We start from the raw sequence: 11,679 nt of genomic DNA on the forward strand, positions 1-11,679 counted from the left end.
TTGTAATATATATTCTTGTATCACTCACCATTTGTTAATAATCTGTGCTTCGGCAAGTTTGTTGCGGATTTCGACTCATAGATGTGTTGTGCATGTGGTACGATTCGAGTTGAGAGAAAGTATCGATGCGGTTGTATGTGATAGGAAGAGATGGAGAGAGAAAGCCAGGAGGGGGAGAGAGACCTGTAAGATGTTCTTCCTGGAATTAGCTGTGAGATTAGTGCACTCTTCCATATCATTGTCATGGAGTTTAATGACTTCAAGAAATGCTAAGAGACTCTCAAAAGTGAGACTCTTCATAGACTCTCTATCATCTCATGTTTTTGGCACAATGTTTTTTGATGTTGACACATAAATTAACGTTAAATTGTGAAATGACAAGAGTCCATAAAAAGTCTCACTTTCATAGTCTCCTTAGCGTTTCTCTTATGACTTTTCCAAGCCTGGAACCTCAGTGAGTTTGGTTGAATCACTTATTTACAAACTCTATCATAATTGACATTTTCGAAAAATCTGGCATTGTTTCTAATGTAATAAAATAATCTTATTCGTTGTGATTTATATCTTAAGATATATATTTTTTTTCAATTGTGATCGATATTCTTGTGACACTCTTCATTTGATAATAATTTGTGCTTCGGAAGATGCATACACATTAGGCAATCTGTAATATTACCAAAGAAAGTCTTTTAAGATGACCAACGGATTGGTGAACCTCAAACAAACTCTTAGTCTTCGAATATCAATTCTTCGAGACTCCAAGAGGAGGATACGATCAAAAAAGTAGAAGAAAGATATTCGATCCACCACTAATAACCATCGATATTGTCTTCGACTTAATCACTAAGCGTAGGGTACAAAAGACCTCATGCAATGTTTATGTCATGTTGAAATGGGACCAAACTTATTGAGACTATAAAGGAGCTTGTATGGTTGATTATTGTACTAGGTCTTCAAACAGAAGCCCCTTTTGGACGCCACAACCACAATGTTAGTTAATCACATAGCCGCGGAAATCGCAGTACAAAAAGCACTAAAAGCATCCAAGTGAAAGTGCTTCTTCTCATCCAGTTTCATTTCACGTATCTTCCACAACAGTAAATATATTTCAATGGTTCCGCCTTCGCATGCCAGTCAGTCACACGCTCAACTCCTCAATGTTCGGGCTCAATGGCTCGAAGAGAGCTTCCACTTCACTCTGATTCACCTCCTCTAACTTTGCCGGGTTCCACTTTGGATTCTGCATTGACAAGAAACGGAAGCCAAAGATAAAGACCCGTTCTGATATACGGAAAAGTAAGATGATTATAGAACTGTAGGTCTAGTAGAGGCTGTAATTGTTTATGTTGCAGCAACTCCGTCGGCAAGTGATTTTCAAAAGGAAACTATATAATTTGGATGATTAACTCTAGGGTCTCCAGCATAATCCTAATTTCAAGAATTCCGCATTGTTCTGCCAGTTTTATAGTAATGAATCTTGAGCATAATTAACGAACCTGATCCTTGTCCACCAAAACTGCCCGCACACCTTCAGCAAAATCATTCCGCAAAGACGATCTTATAGCAACACGATATTCAGTTTTCATCACACCAGTTAACTGGTATTGGTCAAATAAAGCAACATGTTACTATCAGAAAATGTGAAATACTACAACTCAAAACCTATCAAAATAATGAAACCACACAATGAAAAAAACGAAAAGGTTCAAAGTCCAGACTCACTGTGGATAATTGATTGTCATTTTTCCCAAGCGCAGATGCAACTTTGGAGAAATAATTTTGTGTCAAATAAAGTGAAAAAGGAGCACCCTTTCCAAGACCTTGAAGAGCTTCATTTGCCCACTCACCACTGCAATAGAAACAATTTGATAGAAAATACTTCACAGCGACAAGAAGCCTCTCAATAGAAGAGTATGACAGATTTCATTTCATTATCAATAAACAAATGACATTGACAAACTTACCAGTAGCATCTGAACTCTGCTGCTGCTTTTTAAGCTCATCAATTGTCTCAAGAACCAACTTATTTGCACCAAATGCTGAAGTTATTTGAGGTAAAAGACTCTTGAGTTGCGCTTCAGAATCTGGGTTGCCGCTGAATTTCGCCACAGCTGTTTCAATGTCCTGATGGGGATCCTGAGAACTGCAATCAACAATGGAGCTGCTTTTATCTCGCAATGATGCCAATTAAAGTTAATCCCACTAAAGCATTGGAAATCTGAACCAAAAGAAAAAAAAATAATGAATTTAAAGAGAAGAGAAACATACAATTTGGTAGACAAAAGGGCCTCCTTTAGAGAACCTAAGTTTTGAGATGGGACAAAATGTGTCCCAAGACCCACATATAGTGCATCCGATGGTGTTGAAATCCTTTTCCCAGTAAGTCCAAGATAAGCACCTACAAAGACATAACAGTGTTAAAACAAACACAGAACTAAGAATTGATGCATGAAGCAAACAGAGAAATTGTATAGGCAGTTCTCTTTATATTCTTATAATCTAAACAGTTTCTCCTTATTAATGAAATACTTTAGTAAAAATATCTAGTTTTTATATACTTTCTGATAGAAAAGGCATACCTACAGATCCTCCTCCTGGACTCTTTGCCGCTATATGTGAAAACCCAACATCCGGGAACAAACCAATTCCATTCTCTGGCATGGCAAGAACAGTCCTCTGAAATGTATCTACACAACGTTAGACACACAAAAATCAAAAGGCCATTACAATGTAATTGACAACATTGACAATCTATGTCTGACAAGGCAATCATACCTCTGTAATGATCCGGTAGCGACCATGACCTGATAGGCCAATACCAAAGCCCATTGTTATGCCATCCATGAAGCTTACATAGGGCTTCTTGTACTCAGAGATTTTGCATATTAGAGAATACTCAGCAGTGAATACCTGAAAAACGTGCAGCACAAAATCATATCAGTAGCCTCTCAATCTTAAGAAAACTACAAATGGTAGCTTAAAAGTGAAATGAATCCTATCCAACCAATACAAATCATACTACCCAAGTTCAAGCAAAATCAAGACTAAACAAATGATCAGATGTTGTAAGTTGCCCGAAAATGTCAAACATGAAATTACAAAAGAAAAAAAAAATATATTTATATGTATTGATCACTAATAAATACATGCTGAAAGCACAATGTTAGCCACAATTTATGACATTTATAGGAGATTGAATCACCAAAGCAATTAAAGGAATAGCAGAACCCATATAAGTGATTTTCACCTTGAATTTTTAGGCCTATCAACAAATACGTTATTACAATTCTAATGCATGAATTTTGTTAAAAGGGCCTTGCTTTGCTTGTATAAGGCTTAATCATCAATGATTTTGCAAGGGTCAATGTATTGCTAGAATTCTATTTCACCATGAAAATTACCAAAATTATATCAAATATGGTAGGGATGGAAGTCATCTTTTATTATCTGGATTTTGGCAAACTGTGTAAGGTTATAAATCTGTTATTGTATATAGTTAAAAGGACACATTTAAACCTCAATCATATCCGGTAGTTGGTTTTTGGTTGTTATCTGCTTCACATCACCGCCTGCAGGTAAACTAAAATCTGGGTTATTACTTATCAAAGAATCAACATGCCAGCTTAACGGACACCGTGTATCTCTATATGGCAAAAATGCAACACAAAAAGGAACAATGAAGGGAAACAATAAACAACATGACATGAAACAGCACGAACATCAAGGACCAACAATCTATCATGCAAGCACCTAAACAAGAAACAATTCTAGCTCAAAGCAAAGCGTAATGTAGAAACCTTAGGCACAAGAGGTGTGTTTTTGTCCCTTTGAATTTCGGCAACAACCCCTTTAATATCCATTCCTGCATTTACCATGATTGGTCACTCTCAAAACCTTACCTAAGAGACCCAAAAAAAAAAATAACCGCCCAAAGAGCTAAACCTACATCTCTAGAAAAACTTATTTAGCTACATGTTAAAATGGAATTGTAAAATTGCCAAGAAAGAAACTATTCAAATACGGATTCTGGGCATTACCCGCACAAAAGGCACGAGCCGAGCTGCTATCAACAAGAACACACTTCACATTTGGGTCAGATTCCCACTCATCCAGATAGCTCTTGTATTTCACATCCATATCTGCATTTTCCAACAATTCCCACTTAAACAGGAACACAAAATTCTTCAAAAAAGCTAACTTCTTCGAAATTTCAATCCAACACATGGTATCATCACAAATGCAACAACACAGAATTGTGATCAATACGATGCAATAAAGTTCAAGCTCAAAATTTTAAATCAGCTCCAAAACAAAAGCATTTACAGATATATACATATATGTGTGTGTGTGTTTATCCACATACCCAGGTTCATGGCGTTGAGTGCTCGAGGGCGATCAAGGGTAATGACGGCGACGCCATTTGGGTGGACGCTCGCCTTGACGAACTCGTCGGCGGAGGCCATGATCGCGAAGGTGCGGAGAAGGCGAGGGGATTTGGTTGGTTTGCAAAGAGAGAGCTTCGAATTTGGATTGAGGAAGAAGAAAGCGGACGACGATTTGCTCAGAATTTGGGTCGCTCCGCCGAACAAATTTCGCATTACTTCGGTTTGAGAGTGACTCGGTCAGTGTCACAGTAGAGAGAGAGAGAGAGAGAGAGATATAGATGGGTGCTTCTGGACCGGATTGCCCTTGATGTTTCGGTTAATTACCGGGAAAAAGAACTGCCGCGGTGGCTACGCAGGGAAGGTTGTGGGAGCGCGGTGGCGGGCAGTGATTGGAGATTTCTGCGTGACGGGAGGGTGTTAACGGTATTTCGTGTACCAGAATGTATTAAAAGTGAAGCCCAATTTAAGAAATGATTGTTAGCCCAAAACTTGAATGTCCTTTGGTTCAGCTGGAAATGACAGAACTAGCCCAAAATCTTGGTTGGGTAGATCTCTTTTTGCTTGTACTTTCAGTAGTTATAATTTCACAAGATGATTTGCTACTGGCTTGTTGAGGCTGGAACAAAACAAATAATTTGAAGGATGCTGTAATTTAGCCTCACACGGAAATAACTTATAAAACAAAATAAAAGTTTCACCACACACATAAGCAGAAAAAACTTACAAAACAAATAAAAGTTTCATCACATGTGTACGTCAAATTGTGATTGGCGGGTACATATTAACCATACATATCATTTCCCCATTTTTCTAGTCTTTTGATACAAACGATATGCGTGGATTGACAAATCAAACATAGAATCTCAAGTGCGTAAACAAATACACTTGAGCTATAAACCTCTTGCAGTGGACACTTCTTTTTCACCATACAAATTATTCTGGCCACCTAGCTACTACTTACTTACCTAAGAAATAAACTAATTAACATCATCAGCATGTATAATCTTAAGGATTATGATCAAATTTAAGGCCCAAGACTTTTCCAAGCACATCAAGAAGCTCAAGGTGGGCAGTCAAATGTGGGAAATGCCCATTTGTATTCATAATCTCGACGTTAGAGTTTTCCTTCATCTTCTTCTGCATGTAGAACGCAACCGATTTTGGAGCAGCAATGTCGTTGCTGGTGCCGACGATGGTGCATGGAGTCGAGACCTTGTCGATAACGTCTCTATGGTCGCTGTAAAAGACGGTTTTGGCCAAGGCGAGGGCAACTTTAGGCCTCATTCTCTGCAGGCACTTGGCGAATTTTTCGACAGAGGGAGGGTCATTTGTGTCCACAGCAAGTGTGGCGAAGTTGGCCGCCCAGTTGTGATAGTTGGATTCTATGGCTGAGATGATTTCTGTAATATCTGACATCTCAAATCCACCTTCATAGTCATCTGTATTTATATACCTACAAATAAATATATTTATGTTGAAATTAGTGATTTCTTTCTTCAAATAATTGTGGACCCAAATATGTATTTTGTGTAGAGACAATACAGAGTAAAGGCAATCCATTATATCCATTATATACATATATATATATATCACTGATATTAATTAATAGGTTATTATATTAACACCCCACAAATTGTTGAATAAACTCCACATTTACATTTTCAATTAAAAATTATCTTAACACACTCCGCATATGTCCCCATAATACCCTCACACCCCACATTCTTAATATACACCTTATATTTTCTACAAGCACCCCCGTATTTTCTATACATCCCGTATTTCTTAAATCTTATAAAGCTTTCAATTTGGACAAAAAATGCCAACTAGAATTTTGATAAAAGATGCCGCCTGAGATTTAAGGCATATGTGGGTTGTTTTCAATTCCACCATTAAAACCCATGTCGTCAATTTTAATATTTGGTGGTAATTTTAGATGCTTAATTCTTCATATAATTCATGTGATCCCTAAAAGATGAATACGAACATAGAAGCTTGAATAACGCATCAAAAGCAAGATTAAATAATTATCAATGTCGTCAAAATCACTAAAACAATAAAAAATATGAAGTCTTACCTCATGTGAAGCTTCCGAAACATCAATTTTATGTTTCATTTGTCAAAAATAATTTTTCTCAATCAACATGTTTGTAGTTTCATTGGTTAGATTTTGTTCAACAATGAAGGGTTAGAGGGGTTTTGATAGTTGAAGAAGATAAATAATATGTCAAAAGTGATTTGGGATGTATATTGAAATTTTTTTTTTTAAACCTAATAAGGTCAAAATTGTTATTGCATAGTAAGGTAAATAAGTCATTTAATACTAAATTTTAATGTGAGGTGTATTCAATATTTTGTGAGGTGCTAATATAAAAAGTCTTAATTAATTTGTGATCACAAATATAAATATATGTAAATACAATGTTTCTCTCTACGGACCTTATGTCGGTCTTTTGTGCGGATGTCTATAACGGTGGCCAGACTGGTCTTTTTGGTCAACTAACAATATAATTTGTTTCATTCTCAGTCGATCAGCACAAATGTCTCGCTTCAATTTTTGGTTTTATCGTTCGTGTTTTGGGCACACGAAATCTGAACATTAACGTTTGGATAAGAGAGTTTTATATATAATTAATTGGATATTTGTAGTGTCTAACCACAAAAAATGGGACAAGGATAGAATTAAAATGATGGAGAAAACCTTGGATAGAATTAAAAAAAACAGAAGAAAATTAGAGAGAGAAAGTTGTATATAAGAGTGAGAAAGTACCTAGGAGAAGCTCCAATGAGGATGAGGGACTTAAAGAGGTCAGGTCTTTTAACTGAAGCAATGCATCCGATCATACCAGACATGGAATGACCAACAAAGACAGTAGATTTTAGGTTAAACTCGTCTAAGAGAGCAATTAGGTCAAGGGCAAATGCGTCATAGGAGGAATATTTCCCAGCTGGATCAAACAGTTTCAGGTTATCACCATCCTTATTATTCACAGCGCCGGAGAAGGGCCAGTCGAAGACGAGAACACGGTAATGCTGAGACAAGTAGGGCAGGATTTTGTCCCACACAGACTGGTCTCCTCCGTAACCATATGCTAAAACCACCGCTTCGCCGCCCGACCCCACGATTTTTGCGTTCATGGCGGTCGAAAGGGTCTTTTCTAGCACCATTTTTGTGGTTTTTTTAATGAAGCAAACTAACAAAGAGAACAAAGAGAGAGAGAGAGAGAGAGAGTGAAGACAGAGAAAGATTGGATGGGGGTAACTAGAACAAATTGTGTTTTGGTAGTGTTTTGCTCTTATGTTCTGGTCCTAGCTATAGTCACTCCATTATATAGGGCCAAGGAGTGGATTAATTATTGCGAAAATGGATAAATAGGAAGACTTAGTGTGGTTAATGATTGAGATGTGTATTGCTTGGTGAATAAATAGCATGTTCTATTGGACCAGATATTGGTTTTAGCATTTTATTTTGGAATCACCCCAAAGTAGATATATGGAATTTTGTTTAGTGGTACATCACTATAAAATAAGGAGATTATGCTATGTAATCGGGGTCATGCACTTCGTGTTAAAAATTCTCATCATGTTATGTTAGTTGTAGATACAAGAAGATATATTTGAGATTGTATATAAGAATCTCTCATAAATTAGGATGCATGCTTTAGGAACTTCACTTCAACAACTCTCATTAGCTACACTCATTATGTGATTACAGTTATAGATATATGAAGATATATTTTCTATTATACGTAAAACTCTCTTGTAAATTAGAGATGCGTATTTTAGGAAGTTCGCTTCAACAACACTCATGATTATGTAATGCATGTTGAAAATCAATCTCATGAGCCACACTAATACATAAACTAATAGTGATTTGACCACTTGGCAGGCTGATAAGAACACAACAGGAACAAGATTTGAGGAATTTATGGCGGCTGTTGAGGTCATTTAGTGCATGGCCTTGACTTTTTTCTCCTTTTACTTACTAATTGAGATCGAGTTAGGTCAATAATACTATCAAATGACGTAAGCATGATTACAAGAAATCGAAGAGAGAAAAGATGAAAAACTAACTTTACTGGTAGAATCTAGTATGTATGGTACTGCGGAGATTTTAAGAACATGCCCAAAAGGACCCATTTGTATTTTTATGTTGATTGAGAGAGAGAGAGAGAGGGTTAGGATAAGTCCAAGGCCTACCTTTTTCTGCCATTAAAGCTGGCAGACCCCACGACCACGTTTTTCCCATTCCTTATCACAATTCTAAACCAGATATGCAGGTACATGCATTGCATACCGATCATCAAGACATGAACTGTTATATTCATCGATGTTATGTTTTAATCTACTTTTTTGGACAACCGATAGGATATTTACAAATGGGATACAGCTAGCTGTCTTCAGTTGGTTGGATTAGCTTGTATCGTTTGTATGTTCAATTCTTATGAAAGCGATCGAAGACATAAAACAGAATATGCAAATTCAATATGTGGCCACAATAATCTGATTGTAGATCTAAAATTAGTTTACTAATGAAGGCCACTAATTAATGGGAGGGCCACTAGACTTTCTATATATTATGGACAGATCCTCGCAATGGATTTTGTAATATTTTTCTGCAGATTTGGAGAAGATTCTTTTGTCAAAGTAAATAGTAAGATGGAATAAAATAGAAACATAACGAGATAAGAAAATAGAAAGCTAAAAGAGGTAATTATGTATCATGTGAGGCAGCTATACAGGCTAGCCTGCCGGCTGCAACAAGGCATCTCATGATATAGAATTCTATTGTCTGCATGTTGTCTTAAAATTGAAAAATGATTTTAAAATTAAAATTCTATTACTGTTTTTAATTGGCTTGGAAAATAAGACCTCATCAATTTGTTGAAATAGTTATTGGCATGGATCATTTTGTTTGTATGTGAGAGGCGTGATTAATTGCATGAAGAAAGTTAAAGTTTTACTATAAAACTAATTTGTATTATAGGGCATTGCCAAACTTCTTATAAGTTTATGTAAGGTCTCATCAATATGTGATTCATTCTCAACAGACTCTTTCACGTGTACCAATATGGGTAGTAGCCTAAATTCTTATAAGTTATTCAAGGTTCGTTTTTCCATCAATGTGTGATTCATTCTCAATATGCCCCCTCACGTGTGACAATTTTCAAACCTAACAAGTGAATAATATACAAACGAGGTGACGTGGAACATGTGTGGTAGTTGGGATTCACACATAAGATAATTTGCTCTGATATCATAAAGAAAGTTGGGATTCCACCATAAAACCACTTGGTAATAGGGGTAGTAATCCAAACTTCTTATAAATTTATGCCATGTCCCTTCTCTCATCAATGTGAAATTCATTCTTACCATCGCTTATGCGCACTACAGTGATATATCCTACCCATTCATGTTTAGACTTGTAAAGCATAATAAACAAACAGAATAAGCTCATGTTCACATACGTACGCAACTGATTGTAGAGTTTCTCATAACGTATGAATATTGTCTGCCCTGTTCTTTCACAAGTTCAAAGTGAGAGCTAGACCACCCAAAACTTGTTCTAGGGGGAGAGATTTAATTCAACCAATTAGAATATCTCATTGGCTCTATGAAACTAAACCTTATCAGATATAAATCCATAATGCGACAACAGACAAGACATTATTTTGAATGCTATCTTGTTTGGATGGGGAGAAATAGATGTCTGGATCAAACGGCTAGAATATAGTTTAAGAACATCCTGGATTCCTGGGATTTTATAGCATTAGAAAAAGCATTTTTGAGAACAAAAAAACTCCCGTTTCTTGATCGCGGTTTCTCGCATATAATCTCATGCATCACTCATACAATAAAACAAATATGAGTTGCCCGTTTTATGAACCGACAAATAGTGGCAGGCAAAAATATTGTCGTTTAGTTGAAAATAACTTCAATTGTTTAAAGTGTTCATTTGCAACTTGCAGAAAAAATCTGGTCAGTGTTACTGTGTGTGAATGCATGCTGCATGGAGGTCCCAGTTATGCTATGTGAAGTAAGGCCTTGTTTGCCAAACAGATATATATATCCAATAAAACATTTTTCAAAAGAATTCTCTCGAAGCCGCAAAGCCAGCCGGAGGGAAAAAAAAACAAAACAAAAACATTTCTCTGCAATTTTTTACCAATCTGCAACAAATTGGGTTGCAGTTTGAACTGAATTTTGGAATCCAACATTACTATTGAGGATCTATCAAAGTACTGCTATTCTTTTTCAAAAATAAGTCGGTAAAAAGTTCAGTGTCCCGATAAAATTTCAATAAAATCAACTCAAATGATTGATATGGACCTTCCTATTTTTTTAAAAAATTAATGAAAATTTGTAACCTATCTGACATGTTCAACACGTCGCTTATGGAACTAAAGGGAAATTTTTTTGTACAGCTGGCGAATACAAATTAATCCTCTCATAGATGGTTTGCTCATCGCTCGAATCGATCTAAATGGACTGAATTTTACACTGATCTAATGGCTACAACTGCGTTGAGATACAACTGGTCAAGGGAAAGCTCCAAAAGGTGCATGCATGCATGGTCAAGTTTAAGCAATGCTTTACATCCTGCAAGAATAACTCCTTTCTATTGCAGTCGCCATTAAAGCCAAAAGGTGACCAACACATTCAAAGGAAGAACATTGACTGCTAGAAAAGATCAAAAAGTTAGTTTGAAAATTAAAAGCTAAGAAGGGGACTGGAGGCAACTAAATGCAAAAAGGTACCAATGAAAAAACAGTTGAACAATGACATTTATAGTTCCTTGTGAAATTAAAACACCTTCTGGGAAATATCTTTTTCTATGCAGATATGCTCATTTATTGGACGGCTCCTAATTTGGTTCAATTCTGCCGATAGCCAGCAAATCTCTTTTAGAATTGTTTATTGGTTTCTGAATCGGGCTCTCACTCTTATATGATGTCTGCCACTCGCCCTTTGCTTTGCATTAATTTTGAGGCTGGTAGGAGATATGCATTATATGTTGGGAGACGAACTTTTCTGACATGAAAATGTTACAGTGCCAGTATTCATCATGCAGTACTTTATGTGACGTCATCTTTTATTTATATGCGAGAGAGTTCAAATACATGATAGGTCGTAATTTTATTGCAATAATACTACTATCGTGATATCCCACGTGTAGATGAGATGTGCAACAGATGTCTCACACATAAGCTCATGCACCACTCATGTGAATTTCAAAATTCATAACCCTTATTTTCATGAAACGGGTATGTCATATTTGCTATATCATGTGACT

At 36.4% G+C, this 11,679-nt stretch overlaps 2 protein-coding genes across 6 annotated transcripts; both read right to left on the reverse strand.

The window, feature by feature from the left end:
* Positions 1–784: 784 nt before the first annotated feature.
* On the reverse strand, positions 785–4,649 carry LOC103929402 (3-hydroxyisobutyryl-CoA hydrolase-like protein 3, mitochondrial). Of its 5 annotated transcripts, XM_048567414.1 has the most exons (11): positions 4,364–4,649; positions 4,038–4,139; positions 3,818–3,862; positions 3,517–3,569; positions 2,776–2,910; positions 2,580–2,676; positions 2,269–2,398; positions 1,957–2,143; positions 1,723–1,842; positions 1,497–1,598; positions 785–1,240 (listed from the first exon to the last, which is right to left on the reverse strand). In XM_048567414.1, the coding sequence occupies exons 1-11, from the start codon at positions 4,596–4,598 to the stop codon at positions 1,139–1,141; spliced, it is 1,308 nt and encodes a 435-aa protein (XP_048423371.1). In that variant the 5' UTR covers positions 4,599–4,649; the 3' UTR covers positions 785–1,138. The 5 variants fall into 5 exon arrangements, 3 of the variants coding, with proteins under 3 accessions (XP_048423371.1, XP_048423369.1, XP_048423370.1); XM_048567412.1 differs by lacking the exon at positions 3,517–3,569 and having other exon boundaries at positions 3,798–3,862; XM_048567413.1 differs by lacking the exon at positions 3,818–3,862 and having other exon boundaries at positions 1,723–1,849; positions 1,961–2,143; positions 4,364–4,648.
* A 456-nt stretch (positions 4,650–5,105) lies between these two features.
* Positions 5,106–7,696, reverse strand: LOC103929403 (probable strigolactone esterase DAD2). Its single transcript, XM_009338590.3, has 2 exons — positions 7,156–7,696; positions 5,106–5,838 (listed from the first exon to the last, which is right to left on the reverse strand). The coding sequence occupies exons 1-2, from the start codon at positions 7,551–7,553 to the stop codon at positions 5,391–5,393; spliced, it is 846 nt and encodes a 281-aa protein (XP_009336865.3). The 5' UTR covers positions 7,554–7,696; the 3' UTR covers positions 5,106–5,390.
* Positions 7,697–11,679: the final 3,983 nt, after the last annotated feature.

This window comes from the organism of the source record quoted next, unplaced genomic scaffold (genome assembly GCF_019419815.1).
Source record: "Pyrus x bretschneideri cultivar Hongxiangsu unplaced genomic scaffold, Pyrus_bretschneideri_v1 Contig44, whole genome shotgun sequence".
Classification (NCBI taxonomy): Eukaryota; Viridiplantae; Streptophyta; class Magnoliopsida; order Rosales; family Rosaceae; genus Pyrus; species Pyrus x bretschneideri.